The 26,042-nt window shown below is 42.8% G+C and overlaps 4 protein-coding genes across 7 annotated transcripts in view; all 4 read left to right on the forward strand.

The window, feature by feature from the left end:
• Positions 1–65: 65 nt before the first annotated feature.
• On the forward strand, positions 66–10,715 carry hps4 (HPS4 biogenesis of lysosomal organelles complex 3 subunit 2). 4 transcript variants are annotated; one of them, XM_071353421.1, is made up of 13 exons: positions 66–334; positions 617–697; positions 842–932; positions 1,076–1,219; positions 1,497–1,604; positions 3,543–3,659; positions 3,844–3,938; positions 4,041–4,113; positions 7,838–7,977; positions 8,180–8,915; positions 9,431–9,557; positions 9,933–10,044; positions 10,212–10,715. In XM_071353421.1, the coding sequence occupies exons 2-13, from the start codon at positions 657–659 to the stop codon at positions 10,381–10,383; spliced, it is 1,956 nt and encodes a 651-aa protein (XP_071209522.1). In that variant the 5' UTR covers positions 66–334; positions 617–656; the 3' UTR covers positions 10,384–10,715. The 4 variants fall into 4 exon arrangements, with proteins under 4 accessions (XP_071209522.1, XP_071209525.1, XP_071209523.1 ...); XM_071353424.1 differs by lacking the exon at positions 10,212–10,715 and adding an exon at positions 9,682–9,708; XM_071353422.1 differs by lacking the exon at positions 1,497–1,604 and having other exon boundaries at positions 91–334.
• Positions 10,716–11,848: 1,133 nt separating this feature from the next.
• Positions 11,849–13,652, forward strand: LOC139545537 (uncharacterized). The gene is made up of 3 exons (XM_071353430.1): positions 11,849–12,359; positions 12,591–12,735; positions 12,891–13,652. Exons 1-3 carry the CDS (start codon positions 11,948–11,950, stop codon positions 13,234–13,236), a joined length of 903 nt encoding a protein of 300 aa, XP_071209531.1. The 5' UTR covers positions 11,849–11,947; the 3' UTR covers positions 13,237–13,652.
• Positions 13,653–16,009: 2,357 nt separating this feature from the next.
• On the forward strand, positions 16,010–22,846 carry pop5 (POP5 homolog, ribonuclease P/MRP subunit). Its single transcript, XM_071353431.1, has 5 exons — positions 16,010–16,125; positions 16,207–16,349; positions 18,463–18,612; positions 18,951–19,034; positions 22,287–22,846. Exons 1-5 carry the CDS (start codon positions 16,106–16,108, stop codon positions 22,367–22,369), a joined length of 480 nt encoding a protein of 159 aa, XP_071209532.1. The 5' UTR covers positions 16,010–16,105; the 3' UTR covers positions 22,370–22,846.
• Positions 22,847–24,159: 1,313 nt separating this feature from the next.
• rnf10 (ring finger protein 10) overlaps positions 24,160–26,042 on the forward strand; it is a 31,031-nt gene continuing 29,148 nt past the window's right edge. The window contains exon 1 of the mRNA XM_071353432.1: positions 24,160–24,733. Coding sequence (XP_071209533.1) covers positions 24,568–24,733 — 166 coding nt within the window. The 5' untranslated portion in view covers positions 24,160–24,567. The remainder of the gene's footprint in view (positions 24,734–26,042) is intronic.

Consider the following 26,042-nt stretch of genomic DNA (forward strand, 5'->3'; position numbering starts at 1 on the left):
TACCAAATAAGTCTGCTATGTTTGGAGTTACGAAAGGAGTTTAGAAATTCGTGTTTCAGAACGACGCACTGTTTGACACTATTTGCTTCCCCTTCTTTCACATGACTAACTTCTTGTGACTCACATTCCTCTAGCAAGCGAGTAGCTAATCTTAGATACTCTGTTTTCAATTCAGTCTGTCAAATTGTCTGAAACAAAGGAGTGAAGTTTTGCAAAGTAAAGGTAGGAAATTTGAAGGTATTGCTCGACTGAGATGGCGACTTTACATGTATTACCTTGAAAGACCTGGAGGAAGACTGCGTCAACATCATTTGGAAGCGGCTTGACGAATTTGGTAAGCTAACGTTAAATGTCAGCCAGCTCGTAGTTTGCGAGACATGACTACTGCTTTGTGAAATTAACGTTACATGCTAGTAGAAGTACTTTGGGCAATTCTGTTCAATGTGGTCTTACGATTTTTAGTCATGCAGTCGGTAATTGCCACCAGTTGGTTCAATAGCGAAGGCGTGTCATCAAAATGAAAAACAATAGGCCTAGTTATCTGCATTGTACCTAACTAGGATATAACATTCACGTAATGAATGCACTTGTTTTATTAATCACGGTCTTTATAAAGGTAGGGAGAGTGGAGGACAGACTGAGAGCAAGAACAACCAATGGCAGCTATGGCTGAGCTCGTTGTGCCTGATTCAAGAAGGTGGGACTGTCACCTCTGATCTGAGGTTCTATTATTCTATTGAATTCCTATCCATTTTTCCCCCTGCTATTCAATAGTCCCTACTTGGTTTTCTAATGTTAGTTTGGTTATTTTCGCTCAATCAGATTTCTTGGTGATTTGCAGATGCATTAACTTCTTCCTGTATGATGGGTCAAAGGTCAAGGGTGAGGGTGACCCTACAAGAGCTGGCATCTGCTACTTCTATCCTGAAGAGGTAGGGATGTCAAGGGTGTATGTGTTCCCTCAATGAGATTATTGAAACTGTGTATTAAGAATGATTACTTGATTGCAGTAATGATCCCCTACCAATTGGATGAGTCTGTTGAATGATGGTTCTTTGCCTTTTATTTATTCCAGACGCCTCTGGATAAGCAGGAGCTGCTGTGTGGACAGCTGGCAGGCGTGAGCCGCTGTGTCTCTGAGCTCTCCTCCTCCCCTGTACGTCTGCTCAGGCTACGGCGGAGCAAGTTCGCCATCCGCATGAAAGACAACTTTTTGTGGGTGAGTTGCGCCATAATCTCGTTACGACACTTCCGCCTGAGGTTATTTGCACCATAGCCTGGAACCACACCAGATCATTGTCGTATATGACAACTATGCACTAAGTCTATAACATATCTTCAGATGTTTGAGCAAAACCTGACAGATCTTATTGAAACATTCACCGATATCTCAGATGGATAGACTACTGTAATGAGACTGTTCGTCCCCTAAACCTGTTTTTGTATCAATCCCCTGTGTATATGTCATAATAACTATCCATGTTGCCCTCCCTCAGGCCTTAAGCTGTTCAGTGGAAATACCAGACGTCAGTATATGTGACTTCCTGGATCAGCTGATAAATCTCTTTAGTTTCTATAACGGCCCTATCCGCCAGAGCTACCAGGTACAGTCATCTCTAACACTTAATAGTGATGGGAAGTTTGCGTATTTTTACTGACTAGTCTTTTCGACTTGTTCAGTCAAAAGAACAAATCTTATGACTAATTTTGTTAATTTGAGTCTGTACTGCCCAGAGCACGCAGGACCCCCTACCGGCGAAAGATAAACTCAAGAGTCATGATTCTACAAGCCTCTCGTTCACATGTCATCAGGGCAGGTTCACCCGGTGGCCCTAAGCAACCTCTTATGTCGCTTATGCCTGGAACCGGCCCTGAAGACATGTGAACGAGAGGCTTGTAGAATCATGACTCGTGAGTTTATCTTTCTCTGGTAGGGGTCCTGCGTGCCCTCTATGGTGAACGAGATGTGACCTCCAGCCCCCCCCCCCCCCCCCCATTGATCTTGTTAGTCATTATCACTCCGATATCATATTAACATGGCATAAGTCATTACAAAATGTGTAGAATTGCAGGAAATTAACTTTAAAACTAAAATAATCACAGTTTAACATGGGGTCCACTAACATTTTTGCCGGAAGGTTGGGAGTCTTCCACAACCCAATCTCGCTTAGGGCACCTAAAAGGCTAGAGCCGGCCCTGCATGTGGTTCACCATAGGATGCTTATTGGAGCTGTCATTTGTGACAGACATGTAAAAGTGTGCTTTAACCTCTAAGGGATCGGTGTCCCCCGTGGGACGGTTGAGCTAACGTAGGCTAATGTGATTAGCATGAGGTTGTAAGGAACAAGAAAAATTTCCCAGGACACAGACAAATCTGATATTGGCAGAAAGATTAACAAGAACTTAAGCTAACTGCACTGTCCAATTTACAGTACCTATTACAGTGAAAGAATACCATGCTATTGTTTGAGGGGAGTGCACGGTTATGAACTTCAAAATGTATTAATAAACCAATTTGGCACATTTTGGGCAATCTTGATACAACATTTTGAACAGAAATGCAATGGTTCGTTGAAGAGTCTAAAACTTTGCACATACACTGCCTCCATCTATTGGCCAAAATCAAAATTACGCCTAACCTGGAATATTACATATTGGCCTTTCTCTTGCATTTCAAAGATGATGGAACTTTTGTACCTTTTGTATTATCTTTAACAAGATCTAATGTGTTATTCTCCTACATTAATTTCACATTTCCACAAACTTCAGTGTTTCCTTTCAAATGGTATCAATAATATGCATATCCTTGCTTCAGGTCCTGAGCTACAGGCAGTTGGATTTGGGTATGTCATTTTAGGCGAAAATTGAGAGAGAAAAGGGTCCGATCCTTAAGAGGTTTTAAACAATGTAGATTTGTTGATTGCTAGGAATAAAAATACGATTCTTTTTTCAAATGTTTGAAACAAGGTCTACTTGTGGCCGCAACCGGACTAGATTCTGAACTACTCTTGGCGGAAAGCATTGCTTGACTGCCGTATGGGTGATGAGCACAATATCGTTCGAACTGCAGCCCTCCAAACTATTCGTTTTCGAGTGTGTTGGTTCTATAAAGCTGTGTCCATCGTAACGTTCAATCAATTCATTGAATTCATTCTTGCACATGCAATCAATTATCAGTTACAATAAACATTTTGTGCTGCTTACAGCATGATCTATTTTCCTTTGCGTATGCCTATATATGGTGGTCGGATCACGTCTCTGGAGCGGCTGAGCCAGAGGAGCATGTATCAATCTTGTTGTAGGACTCATTGCGGCCAGCTGATCAAATGAATGAGTCTCAGGAAAAACGAATCCTGACTCTCCGGTCAGTAAAAAGAGGCGCTCCAAAATAAATTATTAGTTTGGGAACTGCACATCACTAACACTTATCCTAGCTCTGTACAGCAATCTGTCATGTCCATATCATGTCCTCACTTCACATAGATGTGCGTTGTTTTTTGCTAATGCTAAATATGCCTCCCTCTGATTTGCCTTGCATTTAGATCTACAGTCAGGAAGATTTAGCCGTTCGATGGACCCAGTACCTCTCCCACTTACAAGGAGGTGCCACTGAACTCCACCACATCTTCAGTGTCTTGAGCACCATTGACTCTACACATGTAAGTAGTAAGTCGTCTGTTGGGCATGATGTCGGTAGGGTTTGCTACCTCAGGTAATATCATACGATTCCTTATTTTATGTAAGGCGCTGTTACAATTACTATCTATTTCATTGACCTTTTAAGTTGATTTACTTCTAGCCTGGCAATTATTTCCTTGTTTTATGTGTCATTTTGATTCTCAGATTGACCCACTTCTCCTACTCAAGGCTGCCCTCATTCTGCAGGCCTGTCAACGCTGCCCCCTTGTGTTAGCTGGTTGTGTACTCTACTGTGGGAGGTAAACTGTCTGACCTTTGCTGCAGCAAAGTGCTGGAGTAGTTAACCACAGATTAGAACCAGACACGAACTGTGTGTATATAAACGTGTCTTTGCTCCACAGGGTTGTCAGCACACAGATGCCCCCTGATCTCACAGTGAAAGTCATGGTTCATGAAATGGAAACATACAAGCAGGTATATGACAATGGCTGATAATTTAGGTGCTTCTCTCATTTGAGATTTTTATTTTATCTTGTGATCGTCTTAATTTGTTTGGTTGTTGTATTATGCATCAATATCTTAATGCAAATCAAAATGTATTTGTCACGTGCGCCGAATACAACCGGTGTAGACCTTACAGTGAAATGCTTACTTACAGGCTCTAACCAACAGTGCAATTTTGGGGGGGAAAAGGCATTAGGTGAACAATAGGTAAGTAAAGAAATAAACCAACAGTAAAATAACAGTAGCGAGGCTATATACAGTAGCGAGTCTTATGGCTTGGGGGTAAAAACTGTTGAGAAGCCTTTTGGTCCTAGACTTGGCACTCCGGTACCGCTTCCCATGCGGTAGTAGAGAGAACAGTGTATGACTGGGGTGGCTGGGGTCTTTGACATTTTTTAGGGCCTTCCGCTGACACCGCCTGGTGTAGAGGTCCTGGATGGCAGGCAGCTTAGCCCCAGTGATGTACTGGGCCGTTCGCACTAACCTCTGTAGTGTCCTGCGGTCAGAGGCCGAGCAGTTGCCATAACAGGCAGTGATGCAACCAGTCAGGATGCTCTCGATGTTGCAGCTGTAGAACCTTTTGAGGATCAGAGGGCCCTTGCCAAATCTTTTTAGTTTCCTGAGGGGGAATAGACTTTGTCGTGCCCTCTTCACGACTGTCTTGGTGTGTTTGGACCATTCTAGTTTGTTGTTGATGTGGACACCAAGGAACTTGAAGCTCTCAACCTGCTCCACTACAGCCCTGTCGATGAGAATGGGGGCGTGCTCAGTCTTCCTTTTCCTGTAGTCCACAATTATCTCCTTAGTCTTGGTTACGTTGAGGGATAGGTTGTTATTCTGGCACCACCCGGCCAGGTCTCTGACCTCCTCCCTATAGGCTGTCTCGTCATTGTCGGTGATCAGGCCTATCACTGTTGTGTCATCTGCAAACTTAATGATGGTGTTGGAGTCGTGCCTGGCCGTGCAGTTGTGGGTGAACAGGGACTACAGGAGGGGACTGAGCACGCACCCCTGAGGGGCTCTAGTGTTGAGGATTAGCGTGGCAGATGTGTGGCTACCTACCCTCACCACCTGGGGGCGAGGCTAGTCCAGGATCCAGTTGCAGAGGGAGGTGTTTAGTCCCAGGATCCTTAGCTTAGTGATGAGCTTTGAGGGTATTATGGTGTTGAACGCTGAGCTGTAGTCAATGAAAAGCATTCTCACGTAGGTGTTCCTTTTGTCCAGGTGGGAAAGTGGAGTGCAATAGAGATTGCATCATCTGTGGATCTGTTTGGGTGGTATGCAAATTGGAGTGGGTCTAGGGTTTCTGGGATAATGGTTTGTTGATGTGTGCCATTACCAGCCTTTCAAAGCACTTCATGGCTACGGACGTGGGTGCTACGGGTCAGTAGTCATTTAGGCAGGTTGCCTTCGTGTTCTTGGGCACAGGGACTATGGTGGTCTGCTTGAAACATGTTGGTTTTACAGACTCAGTCAAGGGACATGTTGAAAATGTCAGTGAAGACGCCTGCCAGTTGGTCAGCGCATGCCCAGAGCACACGTCCTGGTAATCCATCTGGCCCCGCAGCCTTGTGAATGTTGACCTGTTTAAAGGTCTTTCTCACGTTGGCTACGGAGAGCGTGATCACACAGTCGTTCGGAACAGCTGATGCTCTCATGCATGCCTTAGTGTCGCTTGCCTCGAAGCGAGCATAGAAGTGATTTAGCTCGTCTAGTATGCTCGTGTCACTGTGCAGCTCGTGGCTGTGCTTCCCTTTGTAGTCTGTAATAGTTTGCAAGCCCTGCCACATAAGACGAGCGTCGGAGCCGGTGTAGTACGATTCAATCTTAGCCCTGTATTGACGCTTTGCCTGTTTGATGATTCGTCGGAGGGTATAGCAGGATTTCTTATAAGCTTCCGGGATAGAGTCCCGCACCTTGAAAGCGGCAGATCTACCCTTTAGCTCGGTGCAAATGTTGCCTGTTATCCATGGCTTCTGGTTGGGGTATGTATGTACAGTAACTGGGGACGACATCCTCGATGCACTTATTGATAAAGTCAGTCAAATCAAATCAAATTTATTTATATAGCCCTTCGTACATCAGCTGATATCTCAAAGTGCTGTACAGAAACCCAGCCTAAAACCCCAAACAGCAAGCAATGCAGGTGTAGAAGCACGGTGGCTAGGAAAAACTCCCTAGAAAGGCCAGAACCTAGAGAGGAACCAGGCTATATGAGGGGTGGCCAGGCCTCTTCTGGCTGTGCCGGGTGGAGATTATAACAGAACATGGCCAAGATGTTCAAATGTTCATAAATGACCAGCATGGTCAAATAATAATAATCACAGTGGTTGTCGAGGGTGCAGCACCTCAGGAGTAAATGTCAGTTGGCTTTTCATAGCCGATCCTTAAGAGTATCTCTACTGCTCCTGCGGTCTCTAGAGAGTTGAAAACTGCAGGTCTGGGACAGGTAGGACGTCCGGTGAACAGGTCAGGGTTCCAACACCAGTGACTGATGTGGTGTACTCCTCAATGCCATCGGAAGAATCCCAGAACATGTTCCAGTCTGTGATAGCAAAACAGTCCTGTAGTTTAGCATCTGCTTCATCTGACCACTTTTTAAAGACCTAGTCACTGGTGCTTCCTGCTTTAATTTTTGCTTGTAAGCAGGAATCAGGATAGAATTGTGTTCGGATTTACCAAGTGGAGGGAGAGCTTTGTACGCGTCTCTGTGTGTGGAATACAGGTGATCTAGAAAAAAAATTCCCCTCTGGTAGCACATTTAACATGTTGATAGAAATTAGGTAGAACTGATTTAAGTTTCCCTGCATTAAAGTCTCCGGCCACTAGGAGCGCCGCCTCTGGGTGAGCGATTTCCTGTTTGCTTATTTCCTTATACAGCTGGTTGAGTGCGGCCTTTGGTGCCAGCATCCGTCTGTGGTGGTAAATAAACAGCCACGAAAAGTATAGCTGAAAACTCTAGGCAAATAGTGTGGGCTGCATTTTATCACAAAATACTCTATTTCAGGCGAGCAAATTCTAGAGACTTCCTTCGATTTTGTACACCAGCTGTTGTTTACAGATATGCACAGACCGCCCCCCCTCGTCTTACTGGAGTGTGCTGTTCTATCTTGCCGGTGCAGCGTATATCCCGCTAGCAGAATATCCAAGTCATCATTCAGCCACGATTCTGTGAAACAACATAAGAATATTACAGTTTTTGCTGTCCCGTTGGTAGGATATTCGTGATTCTACCTCATCTAATTTATTGTCCAATGATTGCACGTTTGCGAGTAATATTGACGGTAACGGCAGCTTTCCCACTCGCCTCCTGCGGAACCTCGCGAGGCACCCCGCTCTGTGTTCTCTGTACCTGCGTCTCTTCCTCTTGCCAATAACTGGGATGTTGGCTTGTCGGGTGTTCGGAGTATGTCCTGTGCGTCCTGCTTGTTGAAGAAAAAATCTTTGTCTAATCCGAGGTGAGTGATCGCTGTCCTGATATCCAGAAGCTATTTTTTGCCGTAAGATACGGTTGCAGAAACATGTACAAAATAAGTTACATAACGCGGAAAAAAACACATAATAGCACAGTTGGTTGGGGACCCGTAAAACTGCTGCCATTTCTTCCTGCGCCAGATTTCCCCCCCCCCAAAGTCAGCAGTTTTAGGTACAGGCCTTGCCATACATTTTTGCTTATGCTTCTATATTGCTCTAGGACCAGAGACCCAATGGACTGAGTTCCTCCAGCTCTTCTGGCAGCACTCATCTATCTAGCCCAGTGACCTCCACCACTGTGTTCCTGAACGCCACTGAACTACAGTATCTCCGCTCCGCTCCTGTGGACAGAGAATCCAGGTACTTCACCCACCTCTGAAATAAACCCCCCTCCACTGTATAAAGTATATCCTTTTCTGGTAAACACTCTAACTAGAGTGAGTTATGTGTTCCGTCCTGATACAGTAAGCTCAAAGCCAAGTGAAAGTGGGGGTTAGACACGTTTTGAATGGTTGCCACCCTGATATGAGGATACATTGTTGAGCCTGTGTCTGTCCTGCAGATCCAAATCTACCCAATCTACTCCAAAGGAATCAAACCGACCTAGGAAGTCCCGCCTCCTGTCAAGAACCCTATCTGACACACCAACCACTGATCCGCTTGACCCAGACCCCACCCACTACGTGCCACTATCCTTCCATTATCCCTCCACTCCCCAGTCAACTCTATCTGATGAGTCGCTATTTAGCCCAAGTCCTTCATTTCACACTCCTGGCCCTCTCAGCCCTTCACCTATCAAGGTCGCTCCAGAGGCCTCTGGTCATAACTTGTCCAATGGAAAGCTGTCCCATGAGGTGGAGGAGGGTGTCACAGGAAGTTCGTACGACCACAGTTTTAACAGCATAGATGGTGGAAGAGATGAGTCGGGTCTTGCAGGAGGAGGCAGGTCAATGCAAAACAAGGACCTGCGTCACATCAATGGACAGAATGGAGGTAGTATTGTACTGAGTGGAGAGAGAGCTGGAGCCCTCCAGTTCAGAGGTCAGGAGTCCCCAGAGCCTGGCAGTCAGAGGATGGGGAATGTGGAGGTGTTTAAAGAGAAGGAAGGACAGGGGAGTAAAGGTTTACTGCAGGCTGATACTTGTGATGTGCCCCCCTACTCCCCTTCGCCCGGTGAGAACTCTACAGAGGCCCCTCTGCTCCCCATGTCGTTGTACCAGCACAGGGTGAGAGGGCTGGTACTGGCCCTGCTGGTGGAGCCAGACTTCCACAGCAACACTGCAGCCACGGAGGAAGTGGTGAGGAACTTTTGGGGAATATGGGAGGGATATGAATGTTTGTTCATGCATGAGTGTTCCACGAGTTTCCGCCTTCTGGACCACCACCTGTGTTCAACTGTTAGAAAATGAAATGTATAAACTGGGTGGTTCAAGCCCTGAATGCTTATTGGCTGACAGCCATATACCACGGGTATAGCCAGACCATATATACCACAAACCATATACCACGGGTATAGCCAGACCATATATACCATAGACCATATACCATGGGTATGACAAAACATGTATTTTTACTGCTCTAATTACATTGGTAACCAGTTTATAATGGCAATAAGGTACTTCGGAGGCTTGTGGTATATGACCAATATACCGGCTAAGGGCTGTCGTGTTTAAGAACAGCCCTTAGCTGTGGCATATTGGCCATATGCCACACACCCCTCCCCCGTACCTTATTGCTTAAATATACTATTGCCCTACGTGTTATTTCAGCAGTTTGTTATTTAGTCTACTCTCACCCTGTGGTTTATGCTCAGTATCACAGCAGCCTGGCATCTTTAAACGGACTGGAGGCACATCTGAGGACCACTGCTCTGAGGACTCCCGGCCCACATGGACCATACACCTTTGCACACTTTGACTGTATACAGAACACGCTCACAAGTGAGGCTTGAATATTCTCAGCGCTCTCTGTATATTCTATACTTATTTTTTCCACCTTTGTCTGACTCTTACCTTTTGCCTCTCTCTCTTTCTCCATTTCTGTCTATGGAACCATGTCTTTCAGTTTCGCAGTGTTCACCTTACTGCTAGAGTGAGTAGAAAGCTCAGTGCTTTGCAGTAGCTGATTGGGATGTTTTGGGGCATTTTGTGGGACTGTGGTGTTTTGTGTGAACTTTGTGTTAGCTGATATGGGTATTTTGGGGTACATTTGAGCAACTAGGACTCTACACGATCTCAGGCTTTTTTATTGCGTGGTTGATTGCCGTTCATGTTTGTGTGGCATTTGTAACGAGAGACTGCTGTGTGTCCCTGCAGCCAACCTGTCTGGCAGGCCCGGGGGAGCCCAGGAGTGTTCCTTTGTGAGAGCCACATCGCTGCTCCACTCGCATTTCTCTCACACTGAAGCTCTGCAGGAGGCTATTGTCAGGTCAGTATGACCAGCAGTGATGGAGGGGGCTCTCACCATTCATTACTCCTCAAGGCTGATAATGGGGGTAGTGGAACTGAGGCCATCACTATGCCGTTTGTATTATCCTTGAGTGTTTTGGCATTGAGTTGTATGTATAATGTTTAGACACAATGTTTATACCACAGGAGCGCTGGTGCAGCTGTGTACGGGACCCGCAGCGTGGCCCAGGAGACGTACTTCCTGCAGCAAGGCGGAGCAGTGAGAAACTCTGGCATTCCTAACCACCAGGACAGCGCTTTCTCTCTGCCCAGCAAGGCCCGACACAGATTAATGAAACATGGGATAAACCTGCTCTGACTGACCATGACAAGGAGAGTTCCACCAGCACCTTTCTCTACTCAGTCACTGCTCTGAATATGATACTCTTTAAATTCATTTCCAACACTGTACTTACACTGAACCTTTTTGCAAGTTAATATAAGCACTTTGTAAAGAATTATAGGAAGTTGTATGTATTTAGCTTTTTCTGTTATTGCGTGGAGTTTAAGAAATGTCTGCTTTATCTGTAATGTTGTCACTTGTTCGCTTTGCTGTATGGTTCTTGTCCTATCTTGGTCAGGTCATTATTGTATAACAGAATCTGTTCTCAATGACTTAGTTGGTTAAATAAAATATACTATTTACAAGAATGATGGTCAAGTCCTACATTGTTTTGTGTTAATGTGCAGAGGGCCATGATCTTTGTCAAGACTGCAGACATTTTGCACTATGAAATTCCAACACACCACATGAGCTTATACAGAACACAAGTGGTTTTGTGTAACAAATACTCAATGTACAAACTTTATGACATGGCTGCTGGGTATCCTAATCACTGTAATCCTCTCGGCTGCCACTGAATCCTTCACCACCACCACCCACAAATGACATAGTGTATGTAGAATAAATATGTATTTACAGATATCATGTAATTATTGTGTACTCTTGGATTTCCTTATGGGGTTTATTTTGATTAAGACAACTCAAAAGCCATTGCGTACACTCAATGTGATAATTTTCAGTCCTGTTCCAAAAATATTCGATGAGGTTGTTTGCAAAGACTGCAGTGGGTGATTCTTGGAAAAAGTATTTTGTCAATAGATCTTGGTCTTATGGCAAGCACTTTTTCTTCCAAGTAAACTATTTCAAATGCATGTATTCTAATGTGGTTATTTACAATAGATCAACTGATGTATGGATGAATTAGTAAATTAACTCTATCTTAATTGTCTAAATGAGCTGCACATTGTACTCTAAATTACAGGGGCCACTGTGGTCCCTGTAGTGTCATATCAATAATAGGCCTAGTAGCTCAATGGAACAAGAGATATGGCGCTCGCAGCATTTTTCAAACACTAGTACGAACACCAACCCCACTTGTTATCATGGTAATTATATTGTTTTGGGTGAAGTGGAGGAACAATGACTAAATGTAAGTTGACATGAAATGTAAGATAATTTGGGGCTTCATAACATACAGGACTGTCTACGTGCGAACGCTATCCATATAGAAAGTAATCTCGGTTTCTGTGCCTTTTGTTTGTCTTGTAAATGAAACCATTCTTGGTGGTCCAAATATAGTGTAATTAGGGTCATTAGTTGCGTAGCTGAATTTGAATGACTGGAGTAGGTGTTCTCGGGTGCCTTATTATGCAAACGCATTTTATGGGCCAGTGGGGTGCAAATAGGTGGTTAGGGGCACGAAAAAAACAGGGTGTGGAGAAACAGAATAAAAATTCTAAGTGGCAGAATGCCCGGCCATTGTCAGCGTAAGGGCATACCCCTTAAACCACGGAGATAAGCGGTCCTTTTCAGTAAAGCTGTACCACTGGACGGAGCTGGTACAACTCTAGTAGAGCACTCCAACTACGCACCCACCACCATGGCTTTTACAGCCTTATTTTGGATTGCCTTAATGTGCTTATCTATGACTACTCATTTAATTGGAGTACAGTGTCGCGCAGTTAAGGAGTTACTGTCAACGTCATCCACTTTTCAGGATGGACACAAGACTTTACACACAGATATCTTGAGACGGTGGCGACGGGAGAGCGAGGCGACACAGCGGCAACATTGCGCACTGTTGGCAGTGCCTTGGATGGAAACCAACGCGCTCCCGATGGATTTGGCACAGCTACACCGTCTTCGGGTGCTTTCAATGCCCCAAGGAGGTTTACGGCGTGCAGTCTATCCAGAGCAACCGCTATTCCGTTTTGTCAGACAGGTCTATCGTTGCTGTCAGTTACGTTTCCATTGCAGAGGCGTCAAGGGGATTCAGGGTCGTATCAGTGGAGGTAGGAATCTAAATCCAGGCATTTGAAGTAGATACTCAGCCATTTATTGTGCCTACTCTTGGACTAAATAAGTAAGCCTATGTAGACAGACCTACAATAAAGAATCTAAATTCAGACTTAGGTTTTATAGAAGATAACATTCATTCTAGTGAGGAGAAATGGGGCCACTGTCACATTCTGAGTGGTACTTCTTTCATTTAGGCCTTACATAATGTTTTTCCCCCCCACTAGATACAGACATGGAGTTCCTTCTCAGTCAGGATGTTCTGTCAGTGACAGTAATGAGAGCTGAGATTCATCTCCGTGTGCTGAATCCTCAACACCTGAACATTGAGCCTGTCCTTTCCTACATGGCAAAACGCAAGCTTCCCACACGGTAAGAGTCATGGTTGACATGATGATATACTTACTTAGCTGTATTACCTCAACTTTTTATATAACTATATTCCATATCTATGGAAACTGAAAGTTGTGATTATGAGGCAAAAGTACTGTGGTCCTGACTCCACTCTTCACCTTTTTATTCCACAGATACAGTTTGCTGTCAAAGGAAAACATTCTGGAGCTTCAAGTTGATCTGCTGTTTCTATTCCAAGGTCTTCAGGAGGCAGCTGGTGGTGCCGTAGAGGGGCCAAGCCTAGTTGGCATGCGAAAAGTGGGGGAGCTTTCAAGTGGGGGCCCACGAGAAAGGCCAGGAGCTCCATGGTCTCTGCAGGATACCAATGTTGATCTGTGGGGGGAGGGGGTGGGCCCCCTGCTGACCAATGTGGAGTTAGGCCTTGCCCTGAACTGTGACAGGGGGGGGGTGGAGGTATCTTGTGAGCACAATGGAGTCCACCTATTACACTCTCCATTCATTGCTCTCTCCTACAGATAAAGATGACACAAACCAGGATTGTACACACTATCACATTTTACCTTGCGATGCTCCATAACCCCATCTCCATGTTGTCTCGAATGTCCTCAAGTCTATGAAGCTGCATTTATTTTTCTGAGGGCAACAACTTTTATTACTGTTATGTGAAGGTAGTGGATGTGATGTGTTCACTACCTAACATTTTTTAAATAATTGCAAAATCTATATATTTTTAAGATGTTATACCCCAAGCGGTATGGGGTTCTTTGCACTTCAGCAAATGCTTGTATATATTAAATTATCTGTGTTGTTGTGTTTTGTAAGAAAGATTTTGATTTGTAAAGATGCAAATATTGTATATAATCACATATGTTTATTGGAAATGTGTTTGTTTTTCCTTTATTGAAACTGAATCTTATTAAATTGGCGAAACTCTGTCTCTCTTTTTTTTGTTGCATTAAACAAAAGTTGTTCATAAAAGGGTACAGTCCTAAACTGTGGCAACAATCTCATTGTCTTGTATCTTATGTATGTGTGATTCACTTGTTGTTTTCCCTGTTTTTTCACCTGCAGTTTTCAAGCAACAGGTGGGGTTTTTCTCTCAGCTGACAGAGAGACCTTCTCTTGCTAGGGCTCCTGAGTGGCGCAGCGGTCTAAGACACTGCATCTCAGTTTTAGAGGCATCACTACAGACCCCGGTTCAATCCTGGGCTGTATCACAACCGGACGGAATCAGGAGTCCCATACGGCGGTGCACAATTGGCCCAGGGTCGTCTGGGTTTGGCCGGGGTAGGCTGTCATTGTAAAATAAGAATTTGTTCTTAACTGACTTACCTAGTTAAATAAAAATATGCTTCAACACAAGTTTTGACAGTTGGTGTGAAGAAAAGTGGTGGACAAAGAACTCCACCTGGACTACTAAATCATGAGAAACCAACAGCTAGCAAAAACATCTATGCTGAGTTGTTGACACTTAATTGTCCATGAAATGGCAAATAAGAAATTGTTATGAGTTATAAATGGTAATGAGGGAAAAGGAAAAATAAGAAAAAACACGTCAACAACTTAAACTCAGTTTCATAATACAGTCAAAGGGGGAAACATCTCCCGGGTGGCGCAGTGGTCTAGGGCACTGCATCGCAGTGCTAGCTGCGCCACCAGAGTCTCTGGGTTCGCGCCCAGGCTCTGTCGCAGCCGGCCGCAACCGGGAGATCCGTGGGGCGACGCACAATTGGCATAGCGTCGTCCGGGTTAGGGAGGGTTTGGCCGGTAGGGAGGGTTTGGCCGGTAGGGATATCCTTGTCTCAGTATGTAAAAATGTAATAAAATGTATGCACTCTACTGTAAGTCGCTCTGGATAAGAGCGTCTGCTCTTGGCCGGTAGGGATATCCTTGTCTCAGTATGTAAAAAAAAAAAAAAAAAATGTAATAAAATGTATGCACTCTACTGTAAGTCGCTCTGGATAAGAGCGTCTGCTAAATGACTAAAATCTAAAATGTAAAAAATGATATAGAGGTAAAAATGTCAGTAGTACTACAGTAGTTATATATTCTGTTGGCAGAAGCCAAGTAAAAGGGGTTTGGATTGGTTTTGATTAGAAAGGATATTTGGATTTGTGTTCATTAAGGATCCCCATTAGCTGCTTGCAAGGGGTCCAGCAACAATAACGCAGTTATATACATTTTAAAATATGTCATTACATTTCAGAACACTTTTCACAACACATTGTGTGTTCCCTCAGGCCACTATCCTACTACCACATATTTACAATACCACATCCATGTATACGTGTCTTATCATGTGAATGTGTGTCTGTGCCTGTGTGTGTGTGTCTCTTCACAGTCCCCACTGTTACATAAGGTGTCTTTTTTTATCTGATTCTACTGCTTGCATCAGTTACCTGATGTGGAATCGAGTTCCATGTAGCCATGGCTCTAAGCAGTACTGTGCGCGTCCCATAGTCTGTTTTTGACTTTGGGATTGTGAACAGACCTCTAGTGGCATGTCTTGTTGGGTATGCATGTGTATCCGAGCTGTGTGTTAGTAGTTTAAACAGACACCTCAGTGCATTCAACATGTCAACAAGAAGTGAATTTCTCCTCCACTTTGAGCCATGAAAGATTTACATGCATATTATTAATGTTAGTGCTCTGTGTACATTTAAGGGCCATGCTGTGCTGCCCTGTTCAGAGCCTATTGTAATTTTCCGAGGTCCCTCCTTGTGGCACTTGACCACACGACTGAACAGTAGTCCAGGTGTGATCTGCCTTGTTGATAGTGTTGTTAAAAAGGCAGAGCAGCCTTTTATCATTGACAGACTTCTACCCATCTTAGCTACTGTTGTATCAACATGTTTTGACCATGACAGTTTACAATCCAGGGTTACTACAAGCAATTTAGTAACATTAACTTACTCAATTTCCACATTATTTATTACAATATTTAGTTGAGGTTTAGGGTTTAGTTTATGATTTGTCCCAAATACAATGCTTTAACTTTTTGAAATATGTAAGACTAATTTATTCCTTGCCACCCATTTTGAAACTAACTGCAGCTCTTTAAATGTTGCAGTGATTTCATTCACTGTAGTTAGTAGCTGACGTGTATAGTGTTGAGTCATCCGCATAGGCTACATTTTTTGTCAGATTTGACTTTTCGTAGCAGGTTAGGATAATTAGGGTGGGACAACAGTTAGGACATAAACTGTATCCATTCTAGCCAAGACAATCTGGACTCGAGCTCCTCTGACTGTGCATCTGCGCAGTAAAGTTATTTTGGTAAAAGATCGCGATTGGTTTATCATGATGCCAATCAATCTTGAGCCCCACCAGGAGTTGTCATTCGTTAAATTACCCAACACGGAAGTAGAAATATCGACATGTGAGCGAAATGGTGCGACTAAAATCCAGGTAAAATAGCTCGTATTTACATGTTGCTAATGTGTACAATTATAAAGTTCTCCCCTCCTGATCAAACGCTTTTATTCGCAGATATTTGCTGTGTGAAGTTTGCGTATCAGATCGACGCAATCTGTTACTGCTAGATGACCGAGCCATCTACTCTGCCACAAAAGCAGCAGTAGCTCGAGCGCACGGTGACTATGGCGCTGCACTGTCCAGCCTCGGATTCTCAGGTATTGATAAAGGGAATTAGTCCACCTTGTGTAACTAAGCAATGTGATTTGATCACTTAAAGTAACGTTAATGATGCAATAGCATACACTTGAAAAGGGCTTGCAGCCCACTATGCTAGACTAGGTTTACAATAACAATTCTGATTAGTTAACTGACAGTGGCGTAAACTGCTTTTGTACTTTATTTATTTGAACTGTTACTTCTACATTCCTGAATGTACGTTTTACTCCCTACAGCTTCCTTGACACCCAAAATTACTAAAATGCTTAACAGAACAAGAAAATTGTCCAATTCATGCACTTCAAGAGAATGTGGTCATCCCTACTGCCTCTGAGCGGGCAGACTCAATAAACCCAAGCGTCAATTGTCTGAATGTTGAAGTGTGCCCCTGGCTATCCGTGCATTTTAAAAACAAGAAAATGTTGCGATCTGCTTTGCTTAATAAGGAATTTGAAATGATTTACTCTTAAGTATATTTACAACCAAACACTGACATTTACTCAGGTAGTCTTTTTACTGAGTATCTTTCTATTGAAAAAGGTATATACTTTTACTCAAGTATGACAATTGGGTACTTTTCCCACCACTGGCTGACATTACATAAGATAAGTGATATTGTTGGAACTCAACGTGCAGCTAGGGGGCTGCTGGTGGTACGAACCACTGCTGTTGTGCCCTTGAGGAAAGCACTTAACCCACTAACCTGAACAGCTTCTACACCCAAGCCATAACTGATAAATAGCTAACAAAATCGCTACCCGGACTACCTGCAATGACTCTTTGCACACACAGTCTTAGGCCTATACCAACACACATACTGATGCAACACGTTTGCTGCTACTATATCAATCCTGTTGCGTAGTCACTCTACCCCCCCCCCCCCCCCACCCATCTACAGTGCATTTAGAAAGTATTCAGACCCCTTCACTTTTTCCATGTTTTGTGATAGCCTTATTCTAAAATGTATTATTTTTTAAATCCCCTCCACACAATACCCCATAATGACAAAGCAAAAACAATGTAGAAATTAATTTATTACAAAAACAAATCACATTTACATAAAGTTCAGACCTTTACTCAGTACTTTTGAAGCACCTTTGGCAGTGATTACAGCCTCGTCTTCTTGGGTATGACGCTAAAAGCTTGGCACCTGTATTTGGGGAGTTTCTCACATTCTTCTCTGCAGATCCTCAAGCTCTTATCAGGTTGGATGGGGAGCGTCACTGCACAACTAATTTCAGGTCTCTCCAGAGATGTTTGAGTCCGGGCCTCTCAGACATTGAGACAAGTCCCGAAGCCACTCCTGCGTTGTCTTGGCTGTGTGCGTAGGGTCATTCTGTTGGAAGGTGAACCTTCACCCCAGTCTGAGGTCTTGTGCAGGTTTTCATTAAAGATCTCTGTACTTTGCGCCGTTCAGCTTTCCCTCAATCCTGAGAAGTCTCCCAGTGCCTGCTGCTGATAAACAACCCCACAGCATGATGCTGCCACCAGCATGCTTCACTGTAGGGATTGTGCCAGGTTTCCTCCAGACGTGAAGCTTGGCATTCAGGCCAAACGGTTCAATCTTGGTTTCATCAGACCAGAGAATCTTTCTCATGGTCGGGCCTTTTGGACACCTTTTGGCAAACGCCAAGCAGGTGGTCATGGGCCTTTTACGGAGTGGCTTCCATCTGGCCACTCCACCATAAAGGCCTGATTTGGTGGAGTGCTGCAGAGATGGTTGTCCTTCTGGAAGGTTCTCCCATCTTCAGAGGAACGGTTGGGCTCTTGGTCATCTCCCTGACCAAGGCCCTTCTCCCCAGATTGCCCTGTTTTGGCTGGACAGTCATCTCTAGGGAGAGTCTTGGTTGTTCCAAACTTCTTCCGTTTAAGAATGGAGGCCACTTTTCTTGGGGACCTTGAATGCTACAAATGTTTTGGTACCCTTCCCCAGATCTGTAAAGGACCTGTAAGAACTTCACTGTCAGTCTACACCTGTTGTTTACGAACCACTTGACAAATACAATTTGATTTAACCCCAAATTGCTTTCCATCCAGGGTGGGGTAAATTGGCTGGGGGTAAAAAAGGCTGAGGATAATTCATAAAAGTAATGAATAAATTATATTTTTCAGTGAAATATCTGAATGCCCACACTGGAATTGTGTTCCTGCGCTGTCGGAAGAGCCACTACAGACTCATCTGGTCTGCATTGCCATTCATCACCCGTCTAGAGATCCGAGGGCAAAGAGTGCCATGTTTTCTGAACTGTTTGCATGTGGGAGGTAAGACAGACCAACTTCCGTTTGCATGAACAAGTTGTAGCTGATATTTGGGATGTAAAAGTGACACGCATGCATACATTATTTGTATTTATTTGCACACAAAAAAAGACAGGTTTCTAACTTGTTTTTATTTGAACTGTTTTGTCTTCCACCTAAGAGGGCTTATATGAAAGAAGTTTGTTCAGTTAATCAAAGCATACTAATTAAAATTGAACATTACAATTTTTTAAAATATATATACCAGCTCTAGTGCCGTCATCAATTTAACAAAGATATATATTTTGCACTGAGGGTAACTAACTGCAAATTCAATGTCTACTTACTTTAATTTTATGCAGGAACGATCCGGACATGTCAGAAATTTCTGGTCCGATACAATACTCAGCAGCTCCACCGGATGCTCCCCCTCTGTCAGAGTGAAGGTATGCAATGGTTTGCTTTATTTTTGTACATCAGTTCCTTACCCATGCACGGTTTTCTCATTGCAGACAATATGCCTAGTAATCTAGTAAATTTGAATAGGCAATAACCAGGTTACAGAGAAGCTATAATTTGGTGGGACTTCCAAAGCAAATATACTTTTTGTTATTATTTTGTACGCTACTCCTCTTACACTGTTTAAGATAGAAATGCCGTTCAAACTTTAATGTGCAGAAAGTTCTGGAATAGTGTGCTTGCGTAACTTTTTCATATTTTTAAACTTAATTTTGCTGTCTTTTTGTCTATCTTCATTCACTTTAATGGGACTTTTTTTCAACTTTCTAAAGCGCCTCATTGTGACATCATCACTTCCAATATTCACTGTAAACAATAACGTTTGACACATCAGCTTATTTGACCACTTTGCGATCAGCTTAGTTCGTAAAATCACTTTGGCGATCTACCCCGATGTCAGAGTATTCTCGTCTGAGTGTGCCAGAGCACAGAATAACGAACGCTCAACACCCGTTGAATATTGCTGGTGTCAGTAAACGTCGGTTTAAAAAAGCATGATTGAATTGTTGCCAGCAGCAGTTAAGTTAGTCACCAACACTTTGGATAACCTAAAAATAGGATGAGTAAAATGGTCAGAGTGAGATGTTCCCTCATTTGTGTCTGGAATTAGCTAACCAACATTAGCCAGTTAGCTTGGGTGCTTGGCTGCCGTTGTGTGGCCAGAACGCTCGGATCAACCTTACACCTCGGCCAGAGCGTCCAGTGTGCGCGCTGAACGCACCGAGAGTGAAACGCTCTGAATTTACAAACGCCCAGAGGGCACTGAGCACACTCTGGCACTCCAGATTGAATTTATGAACCCTTAGACAAAAAGTTACAGTATATGAAATCTTCCTCTACTTCTCTGCTATTCAAATCTGGCGTTTGAACAAAAATATATTTTACCATTTTAACCTTTCTAGCGCAGGCGTTCCGTTAGTGGAACCCCTCGACAACATTCCGCTGAAAAGGCAGAGCGGGAAATTCAAAAATATTTTTTAGAAATATGTAACTTTCACACATTAACAAGTCCAATACAGCAAATTAAAAACACACAGCCATTTTCCAGCCACAGATAGGAGTCACAAAAAGCAGAAATATCGATAAAATGAATCACTAACCTTTGATCTTCATCAGATGACACTCATAGGACATCATGTTACACAATACATGTATGTTTTGTTCGATAATGTGCATATTTATATCCAAAAATCTGTCTACATTGGCGCGTTACGTGCAATAATGTTTTGATTCCAAAACATCCGGTGATCTTGCAGATAGCCACAGAAATACTAATAATAAACATCGATAAAAGATACAAGTGTTATTCACAGAATTAAAGATAGACTTCTCCTTAATGCAACCGCTGTGTCAGATTTCAAAAAAAGATTTGCGGAAAAAGCATCATCTGAGTACGGCGCTCAGAGCCCAATCCAGCCAAAGAAATTTCCGCCATGTTGGAGTCAACAAAAGTTAGAAATAACATGATAAATATTCACTTACTTTTGAAATTCATCAGAATGCACTCCCAGGAATCCCAGTTCAACAATAAATGACTGATTTGTTCCATAAAGTCCATAATTTATGTCCAAATAGCTATTCGTTGTTAGCATGTTAAGCCCAGTAATCCATCTTCATGAGCACTAGGTCCAGACAGAAACTCAAAGTTCCGTTACAGGTCGTAGAAACATATCAAACGATGTATGGAATCAATCTTTAGGATGTTTTTAACATAAATCATCAATAATGTTCCAACCGGAGAATTCCATTGTCTTTAGAAAAGCGCTGGAACGAGAGCGAACTCTGTCGGGAGCGCGCGTCACGAGCCTGAGACACTCTGCCAGACCACTGACTCAAACAGGTCTCATGAGCCCCTCCTTTATAGCAGAAGCCTGAAACAAGTTTCTAAAGATGGTTGACATCTAGTGGGAGCCTTAGGAAGTGCAACTTAACCCCATAGACACTGTGTATTCGGTAGGCCAAGCTTTGAAAAACTACAAACCTCAGATTTCCCACTTCCTGGTTGGATTTCTCAGGTTTTCGCCTGCCATATGAGTTCTGTTATACTCACAGACATCATTCAAACAGTTTTAGAAACTTCAGAGTTTTTTTCTCCAATACTACTAATAATATGCATATATTAGCATCTGGGACAGGGTAGCAGGCAGTTTACTCTGGGCACGCATTTCATGCAAAAGTGAAAATGCTGCCCCCTATCCCAAACAGGTTTTAAAGGTTACAGCTATTTGTCAGTTTAGAGTGATGAAAAGCAGCTAGCTAATGTTAGCTAACAGCTCTTACATATTGCTTCATCGAGCAGCCCAAACGGAGCCGTTGGTATGGATACCAATGCATTTCAATGGCAAAAAAGAGCCATCCACTAGAATGGTTGAAAGTATAATTCTAGATCTCTCCTCTTTCACCGCTTAACCTATTAACTCCAAACCAACGCTGATATGTTTTGACTGACCATACTTAGGTTCCTTGTCAATAGATTTTTGATACTATAATTGAACTAACCATTTTAAAATGTGCATAAATTAACATAGGTTTGAATGAGAACCAAAGAAATGCAGAGGTAGCAATTGAAAATGGTCCTGCTCCTTGGCCAATTAAGCTACAAGACCAACTTTAAAACATTCAAGCTATCTACTTCTATAACACATATAAACTAGAACTAAATAAATTTGCATAAATGTGCATAAAATAACTCCCCAACAGTAATTCTTGAACTGTTCAAGCTAGGGATACCAAACCACCTTTCAAATGTTCAGGCTATTAACTTCAAATTATTTAAATTTATCAACTATATAAATTAGCGTAAAATAACTCCCCAACATTAATTATTGAACCATTCAAGCTAGATACAGCAAACCAGCTTTCATATGTTCAGGCTATCCTAACCTTTCATCTACCTATGTTTTCAACTATAACCAGTCACCATCATTACTACTGCAGACAATACCACTACTATAACATTTTTCAAAACCATACACACTTCAAAACTACTTTGCTTTAAATGGTAAAGTAAAACTTTTTAAACTTCTACCATTACCACAAAAATACTTTTTAAAGAGGTAAAGCAAGTCACACTGCTTTTGTAATTCATGTACAATTACCATCTAGTTTGATTTCAAACCATTGAACTGAGAATTGAGCAAACTATACTGTGGCTGTTTTGTTTGTCTTTCATTGTGCAGCAGAGAGATCAGAGATCCGCAAGTCAGTACTGAGCTGCACCCTGAAGAAAGAGGCAGATGATGAAGAAGAGGAGGATGAGTGACCCCAACATCATTCTGACACTCTTGCTACTTGCAGTGTATCTCACCTCTGGGAAGACACTGTTAATCCCAATACAGGTAGTTCTGTTATTGGGCTGATGGATTTCATGACAGAATAGAGCCCTCAAACTCAACTCTGGACCTCGAAGCCAGTTCCACGTTTTTCATTGTTCACCTCTAATTAGGGACTAATTTAGTTGAGTGCAATTAATTCAGGTAGAACGGAAAACCAGGAGGTTCCGGACCTCGCAGATTAAGAGTTGAATACCCCTGGAATAGAGCCTGGTGCTTCAATGCAGCTGTTGTCGTGTGAATGCAGATCAGCTGTGAGCTAATTAAAACAAAGCAAATAAAACATGGGACATGTGTACATAAATAGTTTTGTTATTTCTGCTATGTGTATAATTAATGTTACTTTCTACACTGTTATGTATACATTTTCTGAAAGCAAAATAATAAAATCTCTTCTAGCAAGCCAACCATTTGCCCTTATTCATGACTCCAATTCCATTACATTACATTGAGCCATTGGATGTCCCCTTTAGCCTTGTGGAAAATGCTCTGATGCGGGCCAAATGCTCTGTCTAAACGCAAATATACGTGATACAGTTTTGGAAACATTTGGAGCGTATCTTTCATATACTGAACAAAACTAGATACAAAACATGCAACAATTTAAACAATTTTACGGAGTTACAGTTCATATAAGGAAGTCAGTCAAGTGAAATAAATTCATTAGGCCCTAATCTATGGATTTCACATGACTGGGCAGTGGCGCAGCCTATGCCCTCCCAAGCCCACCCACATGGGAGCCAGGCCCAACTAATCAGAATGAGTTTTTCCCCACAAAAGGGCTTTATTACAGACAGAAATACTCCTCAGTTTCATCAGCTGTCCGGGTGGCTGGCCTCAAACGTTCACGCAGGTGAAGAAGCCTGATGTGCAGGTCCTGGGCTGCTGTGGTTACACATGGTTTGCGGTTGTGAGGCCGGTTGGACGTACTGCCAAATTCTCTAAAACAAAGTTGTGGTAGAGAATTAAATTATTTGGCAGCAGCTCTAGTGGACATTCCTGCAGTCAGCATGCTAATTGCACACTCCCTCAACTTGAGACATCTGTGGCATTGTGTTGTGACAACTGTACATTTTAGTGGCCTTATGTTCCCAGCACAAGGTGCACCTGTGTAATGATCATGCTGTTTAATCAACTTCTTGATTTGCCACACCTGTCAGGTAGATGGATTATCTTGGCACAGGAGCAATGCTCACTAACAGGGATGTAAACAAATCTGAGAGAAATATGTTTCTGTCCATATGGAACATTTCTGGGCTCTTTAATTTAAGCTCATGAAACATGTGTTTTATATTTTTGTAAAGTGTGTGTGTGTGTGTATATTTTTTTTAATCAATTACAAAATATATACTTAATGTTTTAGGAAAGTTACACCCAGCTGTATTTTCAAGAACACTGACTCCAACCGTGACTACACTTCCTCCCCTCCAATTTCTTCATTGATCCAGCTATAGTCCATGCGGTACATTCAATTGAGAACTCAAGGTCTGGGTATATGTACCCCCCCTTGGGTTTTCCAGAGCTAGCCAACCATACTGCCACTTTTTCCTCAAACATTTAGAGAAGGACCACAATGAGGGGGACGACAATTCACTCTGAACTAGTATTCACATGTATGTTACTTGTATTCTCATTTTTACTTTCAGAAAGAAACACAAACAATACGGATGTTGGGTTCCTACTACATTTCCCACAATCCCACCCTGTACAAAACAACAACGCGCAAACGTCTCATCCGGGTCTCTGTGGTTCCTGTTTGGCGACCTGTCGCCATTAGTTTTAGCTCGTCCGTTAGATAATATATTTTTGGGGGATAACTTCACAATTGTCCGTTTTCCATTCTTTGGAGAACGGTCAACGCCTTTTTGGGGCCAAGTGTTTCCCAGAACGCGAAAACGCTCAACTTTCCTGGGTCTTGGCCCCGCGGTGTGAGCCTTCGCTTCGTTCTCAATTTCTACACCGCCTCCATTACTGAGACGCCTAAATTGTGTCTCTATTTTTCTTGGTTTGTTTTGTTGTCAAGATGTCGCCGTAATGGAGTCTCCCAGTTTGACCGAAATTAAACAGGGCCTTCGCTGCCTGACCCGCACTCGCTACAATCCACTCTCCTCTCCCTTTGTCCCATTTAATGCTAGGGAGTTCGGACGCTCTCTCCCCGGAGCTCGGCCTAAATACCTCTCGCAGAAAGGACACAACCATGGAGAAGAATCCAAACAGCAATGCCAACAGCAACAAGGTTCCGCCCCGTTCGAGTTCTACAGGCCCAACACCTGGAGAATCTAAACCGAAAACAGGTGAACATTAATCAATGTCTTTTCTAATTCGAACTAAATCCTAGCCAATCTCCTTCTAGCTGGTTTAGAATTGTAGTCTTTGGGTGTCACGGAGTAGAGCGACACAAGGTCCATAGGTAACGGCTAATCAGCCTACTAAATGACACCCACAGATTACAATTCTAAAGAGTTTATACAAATATTAGCTTCTTAGATATAGTGTAACTGTGGGGTCATTCCATGTCATAAGCCATAACACCCACCATCTCAGATTGTTCTGAAATTGATTCTGTAGATAGAACAGAAAAGATGAGCATTCCAGTAATATTATTTTGTTGAAATGTAATTTGATCTCTGAGAAATTAAGCAAAGTGATTGCATCCAGTGACAATTTTTTTGTTTATAGGATTATTATAATATTCAATAAATATATGCCCAGTACCTAACATCCGATTTGGGCCAAACTTTTTTCTAACAATGAGTAAGACATGACTCCAAAGAACTGGTCAAAAGCCACCCACGGACCACCCCACGCCAATCCCAACCGAACAACAAGTATAGAGTATCAGTTCTCGTATGTCTGAAGTAGTATGGAACTGCGGCTTGGAGTATTGTTTCTTCATCCTGTGTAATGTCTTCTCAGTGAATTTGGTGATGTCACCCCCCCATCAGTGAAATTAATCATTTCAGTTTATAGAAGGGGATATATACCTATAATGACCAGCTTTTGACCACTAGAAGGAGCTGTTCCTTCTATTAGGTGTTTTGTTTAACCAAATAACATTTTGGTTTCCTTACCATGTAAATGCTCTATGGACAAGGTATGACTGCAACCCATGTTTTGGTAACATTGTCACTGTTTCAAATGCTAACATTTTTGCATTTGTAGCACAAATCAGTGGTATCTATATTAGCGCTTTTGTGCTTCGTAACCAAATGATCTATAAAGGGGATGGGCAACTTTGATTGGGATGGGGGGCACAACATCTGAAATCATCATGATGCTCCCCCGTCCCCACCGTGTGAGCAAAACATTTTAGCTACCCCTTCTTGACAGCGGGTAGTGACTTTACTGATTTATATATATTTTTTTAAATGTGCATTTCTACACTTTGCCATGGGAAGTAGAGAAAATGTTGTGGTTTTTAAAGCACGTTGGCTGTAATTCTACACATTTTGAAATGGGGAGGGAGAATATTCTGCAATTTTATAACTAATTTCATGTAATTCTACTCATTTTGCCATGGGACAGAGGAACATTTGCGGTTTTACAGCCAATTTCCTGCAGTTCTACACTTTTTGCCATAGGGTGTAGAGAAATATTACGTTT

Source organism: Salvelinus alpinus, chromosome 19 (assembly GCF_045679555.1).
Source record: "Salvelinus alpinus chromosome 19, SLU_Salpinus.1, whole genome shotgun sequence".
NCBI lineage: Eukaryota > Metazoa > Chordata > Actinopteri > Salmoniformes > Salmonidae > Salvelinus > Salvelinus alpinus.

Coding starts and splice junctions, on each gene's coding strand:
- pop5 (XM_071353431.1), top strand. CDS start 16,106: ATGGTGCGACTAAAATCCAG. Junction 16,126..16,206: donor ATGGTGCGACTAAAATCCAG/GTAAAATAGCTC, acceptor TTTTATTCGCAG/ATATTTGCTGTGTGAAGTTT. Junction 16,350..18,462: donor GTCCAGCCTCGGATTCTCAG/GTATTGATAAAG, acceptor TATATTTTTCAG/TGAAATATCTGAATGCCCAC.
- LOC139545537 (XM_071353430.1), top strand. CDS start 11,948: ATGGCTTTTACAGCCTTATTTTGGATTGCCTTAATGTGCTTATCTATG. Junction 12,360..12,590: donor TCAGGGTCGTATCAGTGGAG/GTAGGAATCTAA, acceptor CCCCCCCACTAG/ATACAGACATGGAGTTCCTT. Junction 12,736..12,890: donor AAACGCAAGCTTCCCACACG/GTAAGAGTCATG, acceptor TTTATTCCACAG/ATACAGTTTGCTGTCAAAGG.
- hps4 (XM_071353421.1), top strand. CDS start 657: ATGGCAGCTATGGCTGAGCTCGTTGTGCCTGATTCAAGAAG. Junction 1,605..3,542: donor CTATCCGCCAGAGCTACCAG/GTACAGTCATCT, acceptor CCTTGCATTTAG/ATCTACAGTCAGGAAGATTT. Junction 7,978..8,179: donor CCTGTGGACAGAGAATCCAG/GTACTTCACCCA, acceptor TCTGTCCTGCAG/ATCCAAATCTACCCAATCTA.